The sequence below is a fragment of the Bufo gargarizans genome, chromosome 2, assembly GCF_014858855.1.
Source record: "Bufo gargarizans isolate SCDJY-AF-19 chromosome 2, ASM1485885v1, whole genome shotgun sequence".
Lineage (NCBI taxonomy): Eukaryota > Metazoa > Chordata > Amphibia > Anura > Bufonidae > Bufo > Bufo gargarizans.
Genome location: NC_058081.1, coordinates 20,398,314 through 20,423,606, shown reverse-complemented (window position 1 = coordinate 20,423,606; position 25,293 = coordinate 20,398,314). Strand labels below are relative to the sequence as shown.

The 25,293-nt window shown below is 46.0% G+C and overlaps 1 protein-coding gene across 1 annotated transcript in view; it reads left to right on the top strand.

Annotated features, from left to right (window-relative positions):
• The first annotated feature begins 5,219 nt into the window (after nt 1–5,219).
• Nucleotides 5,220–25,293, top strand: part of LOC122925511 (extracellular calcium-sensing receptor-like) — a 63,576-nt gene continuing 43,502 nt past the window's right edge. The window contains exon 1 of the mRNA XM_044276865.1: nt 5,220–5,489. Coding sequence (XP_044132800.1) covers nt 5,232–5,489 — 258 coding nt within the window. The 5' untranslated portion in view covers nt 5,220–5,231. The remainder of the gene's footprint in view (nt 5,490–25,293) is intronic.

Genomic DNA, 25,293 nt, shown 5'->3' with positions numbered 1-25,293 from the left:
AGCCTATGGATATGGCAGGAGGCTGAAAAGCACTTCCACACCTACCTGCCACAGACACTCAGACTGGATCCCGTGCAAGAGAGCAAGTGTCCACAGCCAAACACAAATGGACACAGCACACACACGAACACACAGGAAACCAGATCCATAGGTGCATAACATAACAACGGAAAACATCAAGTGGACATCAACATAAACCAAAGAGTCACAGTTTGTTTTACATTTATGACCACAAGGGTGGCCCTCACTGACAGATGGAGTTCACAGAAGGCTGCTCCAGCTAAGCATGGCTGAAGCAACCCACTGACACATGCCAAACACTAAGGCTTTATAGGCCTAAGAGGCCACACCCACACAGACACACCCAGTGTCTCACACACACAGAAAGGGAGTTAACCCTTCCAACACCAGGGAAGGGAAAACACCACTTAAAGGGGAAGTGCACACAATAACATAAAACCAAGTGCACACATACCAAACGCAACCGCATGCACAACATAGCAAGCTGCCACGACACAGCTCAGACTGCTATGCTGCCACATACATACTGTTGCCAGCGGCAACCACAGGTGAGGCAAATACCACAGACCTCACCTGTGATTGACAACAGACCAGACCGCTGACAACCGCATGCGGTTCAGGAGTCACGACCATGACCATGGCCGTGACAGCTGGCTGTGATTGGTCAAGACTCCTGCTCAGTAACAAGAGTTTAACTCTATGCTTTCTGTTGTTTCTGCTGTCTCATTAGGCTTACCTTACATGGTTACTGAATCTCAAAGGCATATTATCTTTTCTGCTTCTGTGAACTCCATATATAATGTTATATGACATTGTTGGCAGGTCTAGCTATATAAACATGTAAGTCATATTAGCAACCTAGGACAGGTCTTAGGGCCCTTTCACACTTGCGTTGTCCGGATCCGGCATAGAGTTCCGTCGTCGGGGCTCTATGCCGGAAGAATCCTGATCAGGATTATCCTAATGCATTCTGAATGGAGAGAAATCCGTTCAGGATGCATCAGGATGTCTTCAGTTCCGGAACGGAACGTTTTTTGGCCGGAGAAAATACCGCAGCATGCTGCGCTTTTTGCTCCGGCCAAAAATCCTGAAGACTTGCCGCAAGGCCGGATCCGGAATTAATGCCCATTGAAAGGCATTGATCCGGGTCCGGCCTTAAGCTAAACGTCGTTTCGGCGCATTGCCGGACCCGACGTTTAGCTTTTTCTGAATGGTTACCATGGCTGCCGGGACGCTAAAGTCCTGGCAGCCATGGTAAAGTGTAGCGGGGAGCGGGGGAGCAGCATACTTACCATCCGTGCGGCTCCCGGGGCGCTCCAGAGTGACGTCAGGGCGCCCCAAGCTCATGGATCACGTGATCACATGGAACACGTCATCCATGCGCACGGGGCGCTCTGATGTCATTCTGGAGCGCCCCGGGAGCCACACGGACTGTAAGTATACCGCTCCCCCGCTCCCCGCTCCTACTATGGCAACCAGGACTTTAATAGCGTCCTGGGTGCCATAGTAACAATGAACGCATTTTGAAGACGGATCCGTCTTCAAATGCTTTCAGTACACTTGCGTTTTTCCGGATCCGGCGTGTAATTACGGCAAGTGGAGTACACGCCGGATCCGGGCAACGCAAGTGTGAAATGGCCCTGAGCTGGCCAGCGGCAAGGCTGGCCACACCGAACGGATGGGAAATGTAGAATGAGATTTGTCAGATATTCGTCATCTCTTGAACATTCAGCCAGAGGCTGTAGATGCTGCACACGGCTCGTTACATTGTCTTAATTGCTTATAATTTTGTATGTACAATTAGTGCCCAAGGACAGGAAGAGTTAATAATACCCCCAGAGTATAACTAATGGGGTCTAGGGGGAATTTCTGCTTATATCTATCAGTCTTATATATAGAGCGTGTACGCCATACAGGACATTGCTGAAATCCAGGATGAGGTAGGTACAAGTGATATGATGACTGGGGGGCTGTCAGTCATAGTATGGTTTCAGTCAGTATCACATGGAACGCTGATGCAGCAGAACGGATTTTGTTGATGCTCAGCTGAGTTTTTTATTAACTACATGGGACCTCCAGTACTAGAGATTATACAAGAGTCGTACGAGGACGGAGCGAGGTTTACACATCTGTATTCTAAGTATATACTTCATTGTATTATTTACTAAGGTTATACTGGAGCAGGTCATAAGTGTCATACTATAGCTGTACTAGGGGTATACTAGTGTCATGCTACAGCTGCACTAGGGGTATACTAGTGTCATACTACAGCTGTACTGGGGTATACTAGTGTCATACTACAGCTGTACTAGGGGTATACTACAGTCATACTATAGCTGTACTAGGGGTATACTAATGTCATACTACAGCTATACTGGGGTATACTAGTGTCATACTACAGCTGTACTGGGGTATACTAGAGTAATACTACAGCTATACTAGGGGTATACCACAGTCATACTACAACTGTACTAGGGGTATACTACAGTCATACTACAGCTGCACTAGGGGTATACTAATGTCATACTACAGCTGTGCTAGGGGTATACTAGTGTCATACCACAGCTGTACTAAAGGTATAATTGAGTCATATCACAGCTGTACTAGGGGTATACTAGAGTCATACTACAGCTGTATTAGAGGTATACTAGAGTCATACCACAGCTCTACTAGGGGTATACTAGATTAATACCACAGCTGTACTAGGGGTATTCTAGAGTCATACTACAGCTTTACTAGGGGTATACTACAGTCATACTACAGCTGTAGTAGAGGTATTCTAGAGTCATACCACTGCTGTACTAGGGGTATACTACAGTCATACTACATCTGTATACTAGAGTCAAACTACAGCTGTACTAGGGGTATACTAGGGTCATACCACAGCTGTACTAGGGGTATACTGCGGTCATACCACAGCTGTACTAGGGGTATACTAGGGTCATACCACAGCTGTGCTAGGGGTATACTGCAGTCATACTACAGCTGTACTAGGGGTATACTAGAGTCATACTACATCTATACTAGGGTTATACCACAGTCATACTACAACTGTACTAGGTGTATACTACTGTCATACTATAGCTGTACTAGGGGTATACTAGTGTCATACCACAACAGTACTAGGGGTATACTAGAGACATACTACAGCTGTACTAAAGGTATAATTGAGTCATATCACAGCTGTACTAGGGGTATACTGGTGTCATACTACAGCTGTACTAGGGGTATACTAGAGTCATACTCAGCTGTAATAGGGATATACTAGCGTCATACCAAAGCTGTACTAGGGGTATACTGGTGTCATACCACAGCTGTATTAGGGGTATACTAGAGACATATCACAGCTTTATTAGGGATATACTAGAGTCATACAACAACTGCACTAGGAGTATAATAGCGATGCAGCAGGGTCAAACTAAAGCTGTACAAGGGTATACATTGTAGAGAAGTAACATGGTCTTACTACAGCTTTACTAGGGGTATACTAAACACATTGGAGGGTCGCAGGGTTGGTCAGCCAGTAGAGAACCCTATATCTACATCCTGATGAGGTGAGCCTCTGCATATATACTTTGCTGTTTGACTCTGATGCATGGCCCAGTGGGTTCTAGACCTTTTAATTTGCTTCTCTCTGGAGTATTCTGGTAGCAAAGTTGCTTCCTTTGCTGTTCAAGTCTCAAAGATGGAAGGAGTTATAGTTCCCCAACATATGGAAAGCCCCCGTTTGGAGACCATTGTTATGTACTGTAATAAATGTGGAAAAAATTCTGTTTTCCAGGTTCTTGTCTCATTTATACAGAACAATATGGCATCTACTAGTAATGTTCCCCTCTACATACTCAAGGGGCAACCTAGCTTCCATGGACCTCAGAGGGATTTTGGTAGATGGAGATGTCCTTATAGGAGCAATAATTCCTCTTCACATTGACAAACTATACTCCACAATGACATTCCAGGAGAAGCCACCAGCAGATATCTGCACAAAGTAAGGTCAAGAATCATTAAATGTACTTACCTTCATGTCACATATATATTCCGATAAGGCATTTCTACTGATAACATATTGTAATTTAGAGGTGCTGCTCAATCCACAACTGTATTGTAATGTAAAATGGTCGAACTGCTTTCTTTCCCGGGGGTGGTGTTGCACAGTTGTCTTACAGCGAGGACCTGTTCAATTGGCTGAGGGATAATAAGCCTTTCCAATAAGGAAACCCTGTTGCCTTACAAAGAATGCAGAGGCATAGGGATGCCGCATTCTCCTATTCTAGGAGACAGAATAGGTAGTGAAGTTGGTGTCCAAAGTTCTTGGTTAGATGTCTGTGGTGTGAATGAGGAGAAAATCCACTTATGTAAGAAGGTCAGATGACACAAAAAATAGGAGATTAGTCAAACATTAGGAAGAATAATAGCCAATGTTAAAGCCACCAAAAGAGGGCTGATTGAGACAGTAAAGACAGTAAAGTTAGTGAGGTTCATCTAAATTACACTGAGCAGAAGACAAAGATAGAGGGAATCTGACTATGCTGTGCCATATGCCACAGCAATAGAATGGACCTCAGTATCAGAGGGCATGCCAGAAGCACTAATGGCGCACAAGTATGGTATGATTAAGAGAGTGACTTGAGAGTGTGCAGCAGAACAGTATCTCCACAGAATATTGGAGAAGCCCATAGTGAACTGGCCAAATATGCACAATGCATGTCAAGCAAAGGTTAGACTTCAGAATGGGCCCTGGTGACTATAACTGCAGGACACAGACATCTTTAGCTGACCCTGGTCATCAAATCTTTAGGGTTCCCAAAATTGGGGCTCAAATCCACATTGTTGAAGACAAACCATCAAGCTTGTCATGATTTAACCCAACACTGGCACACAGGTTATAGACTACTGTAGAAAAACCACCAATAGACTTACACCAGAACCCAGAAAGATGAGGAGCACATGTCCAAACACAAACGATAATTTGACAGCCTATAGTCAGGTGATAGAACATGGTGTCCACCTAATGTTTCATTTCCCTTCAAATTCTCAGGCATGGGTCTCGGTGTTGAGTCCCTCGTGACCCAATGAATTTACACCCTGGGTTTGATCACCAACGGGCTCAATTCTGTGATACAGATAAGTGAAATTTTGTATAAATGATGTCAAGTCCATTATTTACCGATTTCAGGTTCCGCTTTGAACAGTACCAGCAGTTCCATGCCATGAGGTTTGCCGTTGATGAAATTAATAGAACCCCCAAACTTCTCCCAAATGTCAGCCTGGGCTTCTATGCCTATGACTCCTGTGCTGTGCTACATGGAGAGTTAGAAGGAACCTTGTGGATGCTGACAGGACTTGATCATGCAATACCCAATTACTGTTGTCGCAAACGTCCACCTCTGGCTGCCATCATTGGACACTCTGCATCCACATACTCTATTCTCATGGCTCACATATTGGGACTTTACAGATACCCACAGGTAACATTTTTAAAGTTTCTGGTTTTTCTTGAAATGTTCTGTTGTAGAGATGACCGAATTTCTTGGAATTTGGTTCAGTTCAGTTTCTGAGAAGTGGTCCAAAACTTTTATTTCGGTCCGAATCAATTCTACCCGAGTCAAAAAGGCTCCTATTTCCCTGGAAATGTATATATGACTCTCTGAGTTCTTATATTTTTTCTCTCGTCTCTTCCTCTTTTTTTTGCCATTGGTCTCTCTGTCTACCCCCCTTTTTAATCACTTTAAGCAATACCAAATAATGTCAGACTGAGACTATTATATATAGCTAAGAGTAATCACAACGTGTACAGTAGTAACAAACAGCATGTTCAACATCTTAAGGACCTTGCCATTTTTCACCTTAAGGACAATGTTTTTGGGGAAATTTGACGTGTCACTTTATGTGGTAATAACTTCAAAATGCTTTTACTTATCCAAACCAGATAGATAGATAATTTTCTACTTTATGATAGTGGAAAATTTTAGTCAATATAAATCACCCTTTTTCTTAAAAAATCCCAAATTTACAGAAAAATTTGGAAAATTCACAATTTGCTAAATTTGAATTTCTCTGCTTTTAAGACAGATAGTGATACATCATAAAATAGTTATTATTTAACATTTACAAAATGATGCCAACATAAAGTAGACATTTGGGAAATGTAATTTTCTTTTTTAGGATCTTATAAGGCTTAGAATTTTAGAATACCCAAATACATATTAAATACCAAAAATAAATGTGTGGGAACATGATACAGAACCCATTCAACAACATCACACTTGTAGTACAAAAACCATCTTTATTAATTGTGTATACGCAGACACACATGAATGATATCACAACTAATCATAAAAACATTGCAGGTAGGTGCTATGAAGGTGAAAACCTCCAACCAGCTCTACGTTGCCACATAATATAAAAATGCTGTGCAATATTTAATACCTCATACAAGTTGACAAGTAACTAAATACCAGATTGCTGCCTCCTATTGAGTATAAACAGAATTTTTAAACAGACAGCTTAACCCTCTAGAGGGTTAAGCTGTCTGTATAATCTATGGACAGCATTGAGGATGTCTGATTTGGGTCATTGTGTCCACTTTTGACTTTTCTTATTATTTATATTATTATTTGTGGAGAACCCAACTCATGCATCATTAATTCTGTTTATACTCAATAGGAGGCAGCAATCTGGTATTTAGTTACTTGTCAACTTATACTGATATATTGCACAGCATTTTTCTATTATGTGGAGATGTAGAGCTGGTTGGGGGTTTTCACCTTCATAGCACCTTAGAATTTTAGAAAATTTCCCAAACCCACTTTTTTAAGCACCACTTCAATTCTAAAGTCACTTTGTGGGGCTTACATAGTGATAACCACCCATAAATGACCCCATTGTAGAAACTACAGCATTTTTTTGGCTTGTATTAGTGGGAAAAAAAGGGTTTATTAGCTGTTGTGTGGTGGAGTGAGAAAATTACAGCCCTTTTTGTCGTGTATTAGTGGCAAAAAAAATATATATTTGCCGCTCAGCGGTGCAGTTATACATTCTAAAGCCCTTTTTAGTGTGTATTAGTGGCAAAAATATATATTATTTGATGTTCAGCTCTGCAGTTATATGTTCTAAATCCTTTTGTTGAGTGTATAAGTGGAAAAAGATAAGGGCCTATTTGCCGTTCAGCTGTGCAGTTATATGTTCTAAAGGCCTATTTGGCGTGTATTAGTGGAAAAACAATATATATTATTTGCCGTTCAGTGGTGCAGTTATATGTTCTAAAGCCTTTTGTGGAGTGTATAAGTGGAAAAAAGTAAGGGCCTATTTGCCGTTCAGCGGTGCAGTTATATGTTCTAAAGCCTTTTGTGGCATGTAGAGATGAACGAAAAATATCCGCTTCTATCCGAATTTATCCTCTGCAAATTACATTTAAAAAACTGCTATTTCAGGGCTGCAGAGACCCTTTATAGGGGTGTAGAACACTGTGCCTTGCAGTAACGCTCATAGGGAGTGTGCTGTGGTAGTGAAATAATACTGTGAGTCCGTATGACATGCAGATGACAGGCGTCACTCTCAGAATCACTGCACACTTCACTTATTTGGGCGGTCACAGTGCCAAAACTGACTCAAGTATTAACTTAGCCTTACAGGTCAATGTTAGCGTCAAGAAGAAGTGCACTCCTTTTACACCCTTGTAAGCTGATTCCACGTAGATGTCTACAGAACCAGTTCTATTAAACACTTATACAAGTAGAGCCCCCCGACAGAGTCGAGAGGGTGTCAGCAGTAAGTTTGTGTTGACGTCACTGATTAATTTGCCCTTCCTCTGATCCGTCAGAACAATAACCCCCAAAAAACTGATTCTGTCTGTGGAGCATACACCTTTCACTTGGTCAGCATTTGCTCAATAATCCATCAGTATTGCTAATGCCCAAAAAAAACCTGGAGTTTATCTAAAACAGAGATGACACGTGAATAGAATATTTGCATGTCTTCTGTGTTTTGTACCGACTCCTGCTTTTGGCTACCAAATCATAAGCCAATTTTGATGGAACCATGCAAGCCTTACAGCTGCTACACAGACAGGATCCGTTGTGCATCAAATTTTTCCTTCCTTCTGACAGATCAGAAGAAGGGTCAAATAATTGATGATGTCAGCCAGACCTAAATGCAAAATAGTGGCCCAGTCATAAAGTGGGGAGGGTGGGAACAGCACGAGAAGTCCACAGAGTGGCCCAATAACATAGTGGTGAGGCGGCAGCAGCATCAGGAGAAGACCACTGAGTGGCACAATGACAGAGTCTGGAGGTGGCAGATGCAACAGCAGCATCAGAAGAAGACCACTAAGTGTCACAATGACAGAATCTGGAGGTGGAGGATGCATCAGCATCAGGAGAAGGACAGCGAATGGCACAATGACAGAGACTGAAGGTGGCAGCAGTATGCGGAGGCCATCGAGTGGCACAATTACAGAGTGTGGAGGTGACGGCAGTATGAGGAGGCCACCGAGTGGCAAAATGTGGCAAGGGTACAGAGTGGCAAGGGGACATAGTGTGAAGATGGTAGCAAAGACAACACCAATGTGTAGGCTTAAACAGCACTCCAATATCAATCAGCAAATAAGCCCCCAAGGGGGAGAGTGTCAGTATCTAAAAGATAACTTTTAATACAGTGTGCAACTAAAACACACCACTGTGATGCAATATCTAAAAAACAACAGTGGGGGGGTGTCTAAGCCTGGTACCCCAGCACTGGGAGAGTAAATATAAACCTGCTCCACCTGGTGAAAGGTGCGAGCAGTCTTACCAGACCAATAGGGACAATGGGATCAGTGAAGGTGTCCAGGTAGATCTCGGATATGAGCCGGATGGGAAGTCGCAGTATTTATTGGGTGGCGTCTGTATAGTCAATGCAGAGCTGTGCCCTATAAAACCCTATGAATGGGGAAGGGGACATTTTGGGTGGACAGTCGAGTTCTTCTTGGAGTAACTATGGCCCCCGCTGCATTAAACACCCGCTCTGATGCCACATGACTGGCCGGGCAGGATAACTATTCCAGGGCAAACTCGGCCAGTTGCGGCCACAAATCCAGTTTGGCTGCCCAGTAGTCCAGCGGATCCCCAATGACAGCTGGCAGGGTGCACTCCAGGTAAGCTACCAACTGCTGGTTCAGGTTCTGCTCTATGTCTAGATACTGCTGAGTAGTTTCTTCACTATGCCGGTACAGAAAGTTGCTCATCAGAGACTCTAGACTCAAGTTGCAGCTGATAGAGCTGGAACTGCTCCTTCTCCCCCACACTACAGCCATGGCAGAGGAACGTGAGCGCAGAGGGCCCCCCCCCGGTCAGACCTGCAAGAAGATGGACGATGCCGCAGATAGGCAGCGGCCAACTGACTACATAGGATGTCTCTGTAGTAGGTTAGTTTGTCTTCCCTCTCAGTGGGTTTAAAAAAGGCCCCCATTTTGGACTGGTAGCGAGGGTCCAACAAGGTGGAGAGCCATAATTCATCTCTCTGCCGAATGGTAGAAATTCTGCTGTCACTACGCAAGCAAATGAGCATGCAGTCGGCCATTTGTGCAAGTGCCTGGAGGGACTCCCTGCCTCCATCTCTACTGCATACTGCCACGGTTTGTCTGGGTCCTCTGTCTCGTCTTCCTCATCACCCTGTAGCTCCTCTGGCTGTTTCTGCTCCTCCTCTGCTGTCCCCTGAGTAGAAAAACCACCCATTATGCTACACATTGCCTGTGCTCCAATGTCCTTCTCCCCTCCATCTTCTCTTCCAGTTCAGCCCCCACAGGGCTCATGTGGCACTCAGATACAACCTGTATATCACATAAAGAAGGGCCTCATTCACATTGTGGTACAATTGTTCAGGTAGTGGGACTCCTACACTCATAAAGCCTATGCACTAAGGGAAAGGGCTGCCAAAAATTACAAGGAACCGGCACTCCCATGCACCTTTTATTACACGAAAAGGAGGAAATCATACACACCCTTGAAAAATTATGATTGCTGGCCTGCTGGTGACCCTCTAAAACATTAGGGGTGAGGGCCTCCTGCCGAGCTGACCATCTAAAAAAATTTGTGAGTGAGGGCCTGCTGCTAAGCTCACCATCTAAACAAATTTGTGGGTGAGGGCCTGCTGCTGAGCTGATCATCTAAGCAATTTTGTGGGTGAGGGCCTGCTGTCGAGCTGACCATCTAAAAAACTTTGTGGGTCGAGGGTCTGCTGTCGAGCTGACCATCCAAACATTTAGGGGTGAGCGTCTGCTGCTGAGCTGACCCTCTAAAACATTAAGGTTGAGGGCCTGCTGGTGATCCTCTAAAACATTATGGGTGAGGGCCCGCTGCTGAGCTGACCCTCTAAAACATTACGAGCGAGGACAGCCTAATAAGCATGTTGATATGATGGAGGAGGAGGAGTAGAGGGGGGAAGAGAAAAGGAAGATTGAACCATATACCCTTTTTAGTGGTGTAAGGGGTGCATGTGAATACAGTGTATTTAATACAAAATAAAAGCCACATTTAGAGTGCCTTTATGTACAGCCACTTTCCTCTGGTGGAGTAGAAAGGTCCGGGGCAATCCAGGCCTTTTATAAGAGTCAACCGGTCAGCATTTTCAGTTGACAGGCGGATGCGCTTATCTGTTATTATGCCCCCAGCAGCACTAAATACCCGCTCAGACAAAGCGCTGGTGGCAGGGCAGGCCAGCACCTCCAAGGCGTAGAGCGCCAGTTCATGCCACGTGTCCAGCTTGGACAGCAAATAGTTGTAAGGTACACAGGGTTGGTTCACTGAGGACGCTGACATGGTGTGCTACGTACTCCTTCACCATCTTCCACAATTTTTCCCTCCTTGTGACACTAGGCTGCGCATCAGGTTGAGGGTCCTGGCGGGGTGTCATAAAACTATCCCAGGCCTTGGAGACTGTTGCCTTACCTTTATTGGAACTGCTATGTGTTCCCCTCCCCTCCTTGGTTGGCCAAGGAACTACAAACTCTGCAGCCAGCGTTGTCAGCTGTAAATTTTTGGAGCAATTTTTTCACAGGGACCTTCTGGTATTGCACCATTTTGCTCGTCCTCTCCACCACAGGAAAGAGAGATGATAAGTTCTCTTTGTATCAGGGATCAAGAAGGGTGAACAGCCAGTAATCGGGGTTGGCCAAAATGCGTACAAAGCGAGGGTCACGGGAAAGACAGCCTAACATAAAGTCAGCCATGTGGGCCAGACTCTCAACAGACAAGACTTCGCTGTCCTCATCAGGAGGATGACTCTCAATATCCTCATCCTCTTCCTCCTCATTCTACCAAACCACGCTGAACAGATGGAATAAAACTTCCATGGGGACTACCCTCTGTAGCGGAGGCAACTGGCTCCTGCTCGTCGTCCTCATCATCCAATTCACACTGAGAAGGTGAACTGAGGGTGGTCTGTCTATCACCCTGTGTACTTTCTTCCTCCATTTCTACATCTTCCACATGCATAGCGTCCGCCTTAATTGTAAGCAGCCAGCATTTCAGTAGACACAGAAGTGGGATGGTGATGCTGATAATAGCGTTATCGCCGCTCACCATCTGTGTTGATTCTTCAAAGTTGCGTAAAACCTCTCAGAGGTCAGACATCAATGCCCTCTCATCGCTGGTATTCCACTACTGCCCTCTGCTGCTCACAAAGCCTGGCCAACATGTGGAACGTGGAGTTCCAGCGTGTGCTCACGTCGCACAATAGTCGGTGAGCTGGCAATTACTAGCGCTGCTGCAGCATTGCCAGACCGGCGAAAGCTGTCAATGACTTGCGGAAATGGGCACACATGAGGTGCACCTTCACCAGTAGCTCAGGCAAATTGGGGTAGATTTTGAGAAACCGCTGAACCACTAGGTTGTAACACATGGGCTAGGCATGGTATTTGTGTGAGCTTCCGAGTTCCAAAGCCGCCACCAAGTTACGGCTATTATCAGACACATCCATGCCTGGTTCTAGGTTAAGTGGCGAGAGCCACAGCTCAGTATGGTCCCTTATCCCCTGCTACAGCTCTGCAGTGGTGTGCTGTTTGTCACCTAAGCAGATCAGTTTAAGTGCCGGCCTGTTGCTGCTTCCCCACTGCACTGCTACACTGCTTCCAGCTACTGACTGATGGCTGACTGGTGCTGCAAGATGATAATTCAGAGGTGGAAGTTGAGTACGAGGCAGAGGAGGAGAAGGGTGGGTTGCAGCCACTAACGTAGGTGGTGGCAGAAACCCTGATGTAAGTAGGGCCCGCAATCCTTGGGGTCGGTTGCACCTGTGTCATTCCAGTGTACGACTCGCTCCCGGCCTCCACAACGTTCACCCAGTGTGCTGTCAGGGAAATGTAGCGTCCCTGGCCAAAAACACTTGTCCATGTGTCAGTCGTTAAGTGGACCTTTCCAATAACTGCGTTGGACACGGGTAATGTTAGGGACACATGCTGGTGTAAGGCTGGGACTGCACATCGTGAAAAATATTGGCGGCTGGGAACAGAGTACCGCAGGAAAGCCGCCGCCATCAGCCTGTGGAAAGCCTCAGTGTCCACAAGCCTAAATGGCAACATTTCCAGGGTCAGCAATTTGGAAAGGTGTGCATTTAGTGCTATGGTCTGTGGGTGGGTGGGTGGCTGGGTATTTGCGCTTTTGTTCAAAGGCCTGGGGTATAGACATCTGTACTCTGCGCTGGGACACAAAAGTGAATGTGCTAGGTGATGGTGCTTGCGAAGGTCCAGATGCAGGGCGGGAGGCGTCTTGGACAGGGGATTGGCCAGCAGATAACAAAGGGGAAGAGGAGGCAGTGGTGTGACCCGCAGACACTAGTTGTGGATCCAGGTGTTCAGTCCACCAATTAGGGTGTTTTTATGCCATGTGGCGGACCATGCTGGTGGTGTTGATGTTGCTAGTGTTCACACCTTTGCTCATTTTGGTACGGCACAGGTTGCAAATGACAATTCGTCTATCGTCCACACTTTCCTCAAAAAAGCGCCAGACAGCGGAACACCTACCCCTTGGCAAGGGACATTGCCACAAGGGGGTGCTCCGGGGAACAGTTGCGGGCCTGTTTGGTGTGGCCCGCCTTCTCCCTTTTGCAAACCCACTGCCTCTTCCAGCCTGTTGCTGTGATGCGGATCCCTCCCCCTCTATACTGCTGTCCTCGCTCGACTTACCACCTTCCCAGGTTGGATCAGTGACTTCATCGTCCAGCACCTCCTCTTCCAATTCCTCACTTTGGTCATCCTCCTGACTTGTTGGCCTAGCAACAACCTCAGTTATTGACAACTGTGTCTCATGCTCTTCATCAACCTCTTGAGACACTAATTGCAGTTGACTTATTGGCAACTGTGTAGCACCATCATCATCCACCTTGTAAAACACTAATTGCCATTCCCCACCGTCATCTTCTTCTGACTGTGGATGCTCCAGAGTTTGGGAATCAGGACACCAGTGATGGCCAGCTCGCAGTGTTCGCCAGCAAACACATGCGGGCTGCCATCTTGACTCACAAGTCCGGCGAAGCACAGGTAAGCCCTTACCTGTGCCGCGAGCCAGTCTGAAACAAATGCGGTCACTGGGGGCAGTCAGTTCCGAGAACAGCCGCCAGGGGCAATTATCGGGCTGTTCTCGGAACTGCTTGCCTCCGGTGACCGCATTTGTTTTAGACTGGCAGCCCGCATGTGTTCACTGGCGAACACTGCAAACTGTGCCATCACTGCAGGGCACAAGATCGCCTCATGTCCTTTTTCAACCGGGCTTGGCTAGAGGCCCAAATTATGGAATGGCGATAATACAGCTCCTCGGAATATCTGAGTGTGGGATCACTTGTTGCCAAGACTCTCCATGGTGGGTGGAAGGAGTATCAGGGTGAGGATTCTGTTGACCAGACTCTTGGCTACTAAGACTGGACTTTGTGGAAGACAGGGTGGTGCTTAACCGACTGGAAGCATGGTCTGCTGCAATCCAACCGACCGCCTGGTCGCACTGGTCTTACTTTGAGAGTGGTGTCCTAAGCCGCCCTGCAAACTGGGACATGAAGCTAGGTATCGTGGATGAGTGTGTTTCTTGTGCTCTGGCAGCAGGCACAGTTTCACTGCGCCCAGGGCCATGGCCTCTGCGTGCACCATCAGCAGCACGGCCACTGATGGGATATACAGCTCGCCTTATGCATATTAAATGGTATATATGCTTGCAAGTATGTCACACGTACAGTAGCGCAGGTTTTGTAAGTGTATGCGCAAATAAAGTACACAGAATGCTACAGATATTTTTAGGAGGCGCACACGTTAAACAGGAGGTATAGCGCAAGTAATGTCGCTGTCACCACCGCCTAATAAAAATTTACACTGAATGAATGTCACTGATATTTAGGATGCGCACACGTTAAACAGGAGGTATAGCGCAAGTATTGTCGCTGTCACCAGCGGCTAATAAAAAACGATACTGAATTAATGTCACTTATATTTCGGATGGGCAAATGTTTTAAAGGAGATGTAGCGCAGGTAATGTAACTGTCCGCAGCGGCACTGTCAACAGAAAAAGTACATTGGATGTCACAGATATTTTTAGGATGCGCACAAGTTACAAAGGAGATGTAGAGCAGATAATGTCGCTGTCACCAGCGGGGGAAAAAATTACACTGAATGTCACTGATATTTCGGATGCGCTAACGTTATATAGGAGATGTAGCGCAGGTAATAGTAAGTGTCCACAGCGGACACTGTCTACGGAAAAAGTACACTGAATGTCACAGATATTTTTAGGATGTGCACACGTTAGACAGGAGATGTAGCGCAGATAATGTCGCTGTCTGCAGCAGCCAAAAATTTAAAGCAATTTAGTGCAGGTTGCACAAAAAATATATATTGCTGCCACAAACAATAGTCCTTAAAAGGACTTTTGGGTCTATAACAAGTATAAAAACTAAAATATTGCTGTTTCAATCCCTACACTATCTCTCCATTCTGCTCTGCAGCTCTCCCTGACTAAGACTAAGCCGAACACGTGTCATTGGGTGCTATATAGCACCCGATGACGCGTTCCGGCCAGCCAATCACTGTAATGCCAGCAGCCAACATGGCAGTACTCACCTGCACGTTTATTGGCTGCATAGCAGCCAACAAACGTGCGGGCAGAAGACTCGAGCATTGCGCTCGAGCACACACGGTATTCGGCCCAACACTATTCAGTCACTAAAGATTTTACCACAAATATTACTGCAGCGCTGAACGCTGATACATTTAGTTTTTCTACCGAAATACACCACTAAAGATTTTACCACATATATTACTGCAGTGCTGAATGCTGAATTACTTTTAATGCGTTAATTTGGGGCCGCGCTGCTTCGGTTGGTGCAGATAGCCTCCAATGCAGTTAACCCAATAATCCGACACAAGATACTGATACTCCCAACTTAGATCTCCATCCAGCATCTCCAGAGTATCAAAATCACACAATAGTGCAGTTGAATAAATAAGGGTTTTATTATACTCACAAAAAAGTTAAAATTGATAGCATATCATAAAACACATTATCTTCTCTTTCGTATAACAGCCCGCCCCGGGTTTCGCACAAGGCTTCGTCAGGGGCAAAATCTAAGGCTATACTGAGCCATGCCTATTTAATTCCAAGCCCTCCCCCATCACCCACTAAAGGAAACACGTCATCCTGCAGGCTATAATTATAAGCCCTCTAAGGCTCCTTTCACATAGGCGAGAATTCCACGCGGGTGCAATGCGTGAGGTGAACGCACAGCACCTGCACTGAATCCAGACCAATTCACTTCAATGGGGCTATTCATATGAGCGTTGATTTTCACGCATCACTTGTGCGTTGCGTGAAAACCGCAGCATGTTCTATATTCAGTGTTTTTCACGCAACGCAGGCCCCATAGAAATGAATAAGAATGCGTGAAAATCGCATAGCATCAGCAAGCAAGTGCGGATGCAATGCGATTTTCACGCATGGTTGCTAGGAGATGATGTTAGTAAACTGATAAAAGGTCAATTTACTGTATTATTTTCCCTTATAACATGAATATAAGAGAAAATAATAGCATTCCTAATACAGAATGCTTACTAAAATGTTGCTTGAGGGGTTAAAAAATAAAATTAAAATTAACTCACCTCATCCTGTTGTTCGTGCAGCCGGCATCGTCTTCTTTCTTCATCTTTCAGGACCTGCAAAAGGACCTTTGATGACATCAGCGCAGGTCCTGCTGAATGAAGATAGAAAATGAAATGTGTAAATATTTTTCTTTCTGTACTGAAATAAACCACATCACACCAAATTAACAAGATGAACCTATTCATATCAAACAGGGTTTGTGGTCAAATTCAATATTCAATCCATTTGGATTGAATATAGAATTTGACCTCAAACCCTGTTTGATATGAATAGGTTCATCTTGTTAATTTGGTGTGATGTGAATAAGTTTATTTCCATCTATTTAGTAGGAGCGGTGTCTGGGGATGAAATGTGCACGTGAAAAATTTTTTTGTCTCCTTACCCATGGAAGTGATATAATAAGTTCATGGGAGCGCACTGAATGGAAACCTGGTTGATTACGGGAACGCATTGAATGGAAACCTGGTTGATTACGGGAGCGCATTGAATGGAAACCTGGTGTAGGATTGTTTGCGATAGACTCGTTTGTATAGGGGAAACCTCTGATTGTTTGAGAAAGACATGTGATCATATTACGAATGGGCTGGTTGTAGAAGGTAAGTGGCAGTGAGATAAGTGTATTTGAAATATATGAGGGGAGAAAGATCCTAAAGATTGTATTTTATGTATAGGGATTTATTTATATATAGGATTATTATATACTTGTATAATTGTGTGAGGGCTGTTTTAAAATCATGTTGGTTTTAATGAATGTATCGGATTAAGTCTTTTAGAGGGCTTATAATTATAGCCTGGAGGATGACGTGTTTCCTTTAGTGGGTGATGGGAGAGGGCTTGGGATTAAATAGGCATGGCTCAGTATAACCTCAGATTTCGCCCCTGACAAAGCCTTGTGCGAAACCCGGATCGGGCTGTGATACGAAAGAGAAGATAATGTGTTTTATGATATGCTATCAATTTTAGCTTGTTTGTAGGTATAATAAAACCCTTATTTATTCAACTGCACTGAAGGTACATCACTCTTGTGTGATTTTGATACCCTGCAGACGCTGGATGGAGATCTAAGTTGGGAGTATCAGTATCTTGTGTCGGATTATTGGGTTAACTGCATTGGAGGATAGTGCAGCGCTGCTCCAAATTAACGCATTGGAATTCTGTGTGAATATACCCCCTTCACTTCAGGGACCTGCAGGGCAAGAATATTTTTAGAGAAATCTATAGTGACTGGAACTTTTATTCTGACGTTGAATTAATTTTGTTTTTCTACTGAAATACGTCACTGAAGATTTTACCACATATAAATGCAACAGTGAATATATTTAGTTTTTCTACCGAAATACGTCACTAAAGATTTTACCACAAATATTACTGCAGCGTGAAAGCTGATTAAATTGTTTTCTACTGAAATACGTCACTAAAGATTTTACTACAAATATTACTGCAGAGCTGAACGCTGAATAAATTTAGTTTTTCTACCGAAATACGCCACTAAACTGCGTATATATTTTTCTTTTTGTACTAAAATAGGCCAGTAAACGCTTTTAGCTCAAATAACTGCAAAAGGGAACCGTGTATATATTTCTCTTTTTGCACTGAAATAGGCCAGTAAATGCTTGTAGCGCAAATAACTGCAAAAGTGAACTGCGTATATATGTCTCTTTTTGCACTGAAATAGGCCTGTAGACGCTTTTAGCGCAAATAACAGCAAAAGTGAACTGGGTATATATTTCTCTTTTTGTACTGAAATAGGCCAATAAACGCTATGACCACATATAACTGTAGAAGAGAAACATGTATATATTTTTCTTTCTGTACTGAAATAGGCCACTAAACACTTTCGCCACAAATAACTGCAACAGTAAAGTGTGTATATATTTTTCTTTCTGTACTATAAATAGGCCACTAAATGGTTTGCGCCACAAATAACTGCAACAGTGAAGTGCGTATATATTTTTCTTTTTGTACTAAAATAGGCCACTAAAGGCTTTTCAACATAGCACTTGCATCCCAATAACAAGAACATATTGCTGGATTGACAGAGCTGTATAATGGCTATTTGGATCCCCAAATAATCTTTCCCTGCACTTGTAAATCGCTTTACTAGCACTGTCCCTAGCTCTTTCTGACATCTCTCCCTGCACTAAGATGCTGTGAAATGATTCCTCCCTTTTCTTTTCTCTGCACTTGTAAATCAATTTTCTTGCACTGTCCCTAGTGCCTTCTGACGTCTCTCCCAGCACTAAGTTGCTGTGAAGTGATTCCTCCCTATCTTTTCCCTGCATTTATAAATAGTTTTTTTTAGTTTTTCTTTTCACAATGAGGTTTTTCCTATTGCTGTCTCTAGCAAATTCGCCTTCGGCACAAGTGGAAAAAAATAAGGGCCTATTTGCTGTTCAGCGGTGCAGTTATATGTTCTAAAGCCCTTTTTGGTGTGTATTAGTGGAAAAACAATATATATTATTTGCCGTTCAGCGGTGCAGTTATATGTTCTAAAGGCTTTTGTGTAGTGTATAAGTGGAAAAAATAAAAGCCTATTTTCCATGAAGCAGTGGAATGATGTTGTTCATCCTGTAGTCCTGGCGACTGACAAATAACGTGGCCTCCTTAAAGGGCCTGAGCAAACGGCAGGGGAGTACTCCTTTCCGCCTGGATCATCAAGAAATCGTTTATGGCCTTTCTCTGTTCGTATCATCGGTCCAACATATGGAGGGTGGAATTCCAACGAGTGGAAACGTCGCATATCAGCCTATGTTGGGGGATGCCGTTCTGCTGCTGCAGCTCAAGGAGGGTGTGCTTTGTGGTGTAAGAGTGTCTGAAGTGCATGCAAAGTTTTCTGGCCATTTTTACGATGTCTTGCAGATGGGTGGAACAGCTTGACAACCAGATTGATCACATGTGCCATGCAGGTGGCATGGCTCAGCCCTCCTTGATGCAGCGCCAACACCATGTTCTTCCCGTTGTCGGTAACCATGGTTCCGATTTTGAGTTGTTGTGGAGAAAGTCAGGATTCGATTTCTTGATGATGAACACAGAGCAGTTTCTCCCCTATGTGACTCAGTTCGCCCAGGCAAACAAGGTGCAGAACAGAGTGACACTGCCGTGCGCTGCACATGTGGTATGCTGGAGGGGCACTGTGAATTGTCCCTGCAGTGGAGGCAGAGGTGGACATTGTCAAAAGACCAAAGGCGTGAGAACAGGGAGGCGGAAGCGGCATCACCTTTCCAAGTTGCTGGTGTGGCTGTGCAGGAACCACATTCACCCAGTGGGCCGTAAAGGACATGTATTGTCCCTGACCTTAGTTAGAGCTCCACACATCGGCGCTGCCATGCACTTTGGCAGACACCGACAGGCTCTAGGACTGGTCCACCTTCTATTCTACATATGTGTGCAGGGCTGGTACTGCCTTTTTGGTAAATAAATGATGGCTTGGGACTCTTCACCTTGACTCAGCACAAGCCATCAGTTTTTTAGTGAAAGCTGCAGAGTCCACCAATTGGCACCCTGGCCACGCTTCACCTTCTGCCCACAGAATCTATAAATGGCCATGTTTTCCTTCTCCGGCGGCTTAACAAAAAACTGCCATACCGCCGAGTAGGTGATTTTACCCCCAACACTCCGCACCCTCCACACTGACTGACTACTACTGCTGCTGCTTCGATGAACCCATGCACCACAACTTTCTGGGCAGGAAGGCTCCTGCAAGTGGGTGGTCTAGCTTGTTTGGCTCCCGACCTCCCACTGCTGTCACCCTGCTGACTCCCGGCTACGCTAGCGACTTGCTGGCTCTGCTGCTGCCTTACAGGCAAGCTGCCACCCTCTTCTTCCAATGATGATGAAGCCCCCAAATTACCTGGCTCCCAAGTGCCATCAGCTAGCTGCATCATCATCAATGAGTACTGTGTGCACGTCACTGATGTTCTCCTCAAAGGTTCGGTTCGGTGTTCGGTGATTTTTATGGCACTTTTTGAAAGGCTGCAAAGCAGCCAATCAACAAGCGTCATACTGCTTGCCCCCAAACGCCATCACAGCCATGCCTACTATTGGCGTGGCTGTGATTGGCCAACTGCAGCATGTGACCCAGCCTCTATTTAAGCTGATGTCACTTAGCGCCGCCCATCACTCTGCTCGGATTAGTGCAGGGAGAGGCTGCAGCTGCTGTGAGAGAGAGATCAGGGAGAAATCTTATGGAGAACTGCTTTATGTACTCAGCGATCTACAGAAAAAATGTTTTGTGGGTGCAGTGTACAATTTTTTAAAGCTTGCCCTGAGCCAACTACGCCTGAAAACAAACTTTTTTTTCTTCAGTTAGTCAATATCAATACATGATCGGCAGCCATTTTATGCAACTGCACATATATACTGCACATCTGGGATTAGACAAGCATAAGTGACATTTAGGACAGAAATACAGCTTTTTGGTTACTGGGGTGAAAAGACCCTCTAATATACTGCAGATCTGGGATTACACATGCATAAGTCACTGTCACATTTAGGCCATAAATACGGCTTTGGCATACTGGGGCAAAAAAAGCCTGTGATATACTGCACATCTGGGATTATACGTGCATAAGTGAGTGTCACATTTAGGCCACAAATACCGCTGTCATATAGAGTAAAAAAATAATAATAATTGAGTGCAATACCCTACATCAGGGTTTTTATTGCCGGTTAATTATTTTTAACAGACTTAACCACTTTTTACTTTGCTTTGTAAACGCTAACTATGAGGCAAACATCTAATAAGGGACACGGTCATGGTCGTGGTGGTGGTGTTGGTGGAGCCTCTGGTGCAGGGAGAGGACGTGGCCGTTCTGCCACAGCTACACGTCCTACTGAACCTACTACTTTAGGTCCCAGTAGCCGCCAGAATCTACAGCGATATTTGGTCGGGCCTAATGCCGTTCTAAGGATGGTAAGGCCTGAGCAAGTACAGGCGCTCGACAATTGGGTGGCCGACAGTGGATCCAGCATGTTCACATTATCTCCCACCCAGTCTTCTGCAGAAAGCGCACAGGTGGCGCCTGAAACCCATGCCCATCAGTCTGTCACATCACCCCCGTGCATATCGGGGAACCTGTCTGAGCCTCAAGCCATGCAGCAGTCTCTTATGCTGTTTGAAGACTCTGCTGGCAGGGTTTCCCAAGGGCATCCACCTAGCACTTCCCCAGCGGTGAAAGATATAGACTGCACTGACGCACAACCACTTATGTTTCCTGATGAGGACATGGGAATACCACCTCAGCACGTCTCTGATGATGACGAAACACAGGTGCCAACTGCTGCGTCTTTCTGCAGTGTGCAGACCGAAAAGGAGGTCAGGGAGGAAGAGTGGGTGGAAGACGATGCAGGGGACAATGAGGTCGTAGACCCCACATGGAATGAAGGTCGTGCCACTGACTTTTAGAGTTCGGAGGAAGAGGCAGTGGTGAGACCGAGCATGCGTAGCAAATGGGGTGGGCAGGGTGCAAAAGCAGAGCAGCCGTCACCAAAACAGTTTGCCTGCTACTGGCCACCGTCACCAGGAACCAAGCACACCAAAGTCAGCTTCAAGGAGTTCCCTGGCATGGCACTTCTTCACACAATGTGCTGACGACAAGACCCGAGTGGTTTGCACGCTGTGCCATCAGAGCCTGAAGCGAGGCATTAACGTTCTGAACCTTAGCACAACCTGCATGACCAGGCATCTGCATGCGAGACACAGGCTACAGTGGACTAAGCACCTTTAAAACCAAGAAAGGGCTCAGACCCGTCCTGCTCCCTCTCTGCTGCTGCCTCGGCCTCTTCCTCCGCCTCTGGAGGAACGTTGGCACCTGCCGCCCAGCAAACAGAGGATGTGCCACCAACAACACCACCTCCGTCACCAAGCATCTCCACCATGTCACACGGAAGCGTTCAGCTCTCCATCTCACAAACCTTTGAGAGAAAGCGTAAATTCCTACCTAGCCACCCTCGATCCCTGGCCCTGAATGCCAGCATTTCTAAACTGCTGGCCTTTGAAATGCTGTCATTCAGGCTGGTGGAGGCAGACAGTTTCAAACAGCTCATGTCGCTTGCTGTCCCACAGTACGTCGTTCCCAGCCGCCACAACTTCTCCAGGAAAGCCGTGCCCTCCCTGCACAACCAAGTATCGGATAAAATCAAGTGTGCACTGCGCAAAGCCAGTGGACCAGTAAGCACGGTCAGGGACGCTATATCTCCCTAACTGCACACTGGGTAAATGTAGTGGCGGCTGGGCCCCAGGCGCAGAGCTGTTTGGCGCACGTCCTTCCGTCACCAAGGATTGCAGGGCATCATTCTTTCCCTCCTGTTGCCTCCTCTTCCTGCTCGGCTTCCTCCTCCTCTTCTACCACCTCCTTATCTGATCAGCGACAGACCTTCACCACCAACTTCAGCACAGCCAGGGGTAAAGGTCATCAGGCCGTTCTGAAACTGATGTGTTTGGGGGACAGGCCCCACGCCACGCAGGAGTTGTGGTGGGGTATAGAACAACAGACCGACAAGTGGTTGCTGCCAGTGGGCCTCAAGCCCGGCCTGGTGGTGTGCGATAATGGGCAAAATCTCTTTGCAGCTCTGGGACTAGCTGGTTTGACACACATTCCTTGCCTGGCACATGTGCTGAATTTGGCGGTTCAGAAATTCATTCACAACTACCCCAACATGTCAGAGCTGCTGCATAAAGTGCAGGCCGCCTGTGCGCGCTTCCGGCGTTCTCATCCTGCCGCCGCTCGGCTGTCTGCTCTAAAGCGTAACTTCGGCCTTCCTGCTAAATGCCTCATATGCGACGTGCCCACCAGGTGAAACTCCATTGCGGAACAGCACCACTTCACCACCAATGACTGGGCCTCCATGCGAGACCTGTGTGCCCTGTTGAGCTGTTTCGAGTACTCCACCAACATGGCCAGTGGCGATGACGCCGTTATCAGCATTACAATACCACTTCTATGTCTCGAGGATGAGGAGGAGGAAGAGGGGTCATCTCTAACACTTTCAGGCCAATCTTTTAGAAGTGGCTCAGAAAGATGATTTTTGCAACAGCAGAGGCCAGGTACAAATGGCGAGCCAGGGCCCACTACTGGAGGACGAGGAGGAGGAGGATTAGGAGGAGGAGGTTGGGGATGAAGCATGTTCACAGCGGGCTGGCATCCAACGCAGCTCGGGCCCATCACTGGTGTGTGGCTGGGGGGATACGGAGGATGCAGACGATACGCCTCCCACAGAGGACAGCTTGTCCTAACCTCTGGGCAGCCTGGCACACATGAGCGACTACATGCTGCAGTGCCTGCGCAACGACTGCAGAGTTGCCCACATTTTAACGTGTGCTGACTACTAGGTGGCCACCCTGCTGGATCCCCGTTACAAAGACAATGTGCTGTCCTTAATTCCCTCACTGGAGCGTGATCGGAAGATACGTGACTACAGGCGATCGCTGGTAGACGCGCTCCTGAGAGCATTCCTGACTGACGCCGGGGGACAAGTGGAAGCACAAGGCAAAGGCAGGGGAGGAGAAAGAGGTTGCCAACACAGCTGTGTCAGTGCCAGCACCTCAGAAGGCAGGGTTAGCATGGCCGACATGTGGAAAAGCTTTGTCAGCTCGCCGCAACAACCGGCCCCAACTGCTGATATGGAGCATGTTAGCAGGAGGCAGCATTTTAACAACATGGTGGAACAGTACCTGTGCACACGCCTACATGTACTGACTGATGGTTCTGCCCCATTCAACTTCTGGGTCTCCAAATTGTCCACATGGCCAGAGCTTGCCCTGTATGCCTTGGAGGTGCTGGCCGGCCCTGCAGCCAGTGTATTATCTGAACGTGTATTTAGCACGGCAGGAGGCGTCATTACAGACAGACGAGGCCTCCTGTCCACAGCCAACGTGGACAAGGTCACGTTCATTAAAATGAACCAGGCATGGATCCCACAAGACTTGTCTGTACCTTGTGCAGAATAGAAATTTATACCACCATCAAACATACATTCTTGTACTCAAGTCAAGTGCAATTATTCTTTGTTTTCTTATTTTTTTATTTGTCTCAATATTTTAGGGGCTACCTACCCCAATAAAAAATAAAATAAAAACATTGTTGGATACCTGTTCCTCCTCCATTGCTGCCTCCACCTACAACACGACATTCACCGCCTCCTCAACCTCCGACTCTATATTCACCTCCTTCTCTGAGTTGCAGGTTAATAATTTACAATTTTTAGTTATTTTATTTCATTTTAAGTTATTTCCCTATCCACATTTGTTTGCAGAACAGTTGCCATGCTCTTAAGCACATTTTACTGCCTTTTACATCCCTCTAGCCTTTTCAAGGACTATTTTAGAGCCATTTTAATTTAAATAAGTGCCAATTTTAGTGCCCTAAATTAAAAAAAATCTTATTTTCAATTGTCGGGTGACATTTTACCATTTTTGGCGTATACAAACCCCTGCTGTGCCTGGGTGACAGGGGCCTAAAGCTCTCAAAATCCTCTGTTCTATTGCTGGGTGACATGAACCCCCTTTTGCCGTGAATGAACCCCTGCTCTGCATTGCTGACAGGGAGCTAAATTCTGTGAAAACATCTGTTACTGATCGGAAGATGCGTGACTACAAGCGCACGCTGCTGATGGCATTCCCACCTGACAGCGGGGGCACAGTGGAAGCACGAGGTGAAGGCAGAGGAGGAGGAAGTGGTCGCCAACGCAGCTGGGGCACCGCCAGCACCTGAGAATACAGGGTTAGCATGGCCCAAATGTGGAAAAGCTTTGTCAGCCTTGGAGGTGCTGACCTGCCCTGCAGCCAGTGTATAGTGTGAACGTGTGTTTAGCCGGCAGAGAGCATTATCACAGGCCGCAGCCAATGTGGACAAGCTTATGTTTATTAAAATGAACCAGGCATGGATCCCACAGGACTTGTCCGTACCTTGTGCAGAATAGACATTTATGCTAGCCTCAACCATCCATTCTTGTACTCAAGTGCACTTATTCTTTGTTTTATTTTGTTATATGTCCCAATATTTTGGTGGATACCCCAATTTAAAAATAAAAAATAACACAAATCAGTGTTGGCTACCTATTCCTCCTTCACCGCCGCTTCCACCTACACCGCCACGTCAACCTACACCGACACGTCAACCTACACCGCCACATCAACCCATCCACCGCCTCCTTAACCTCC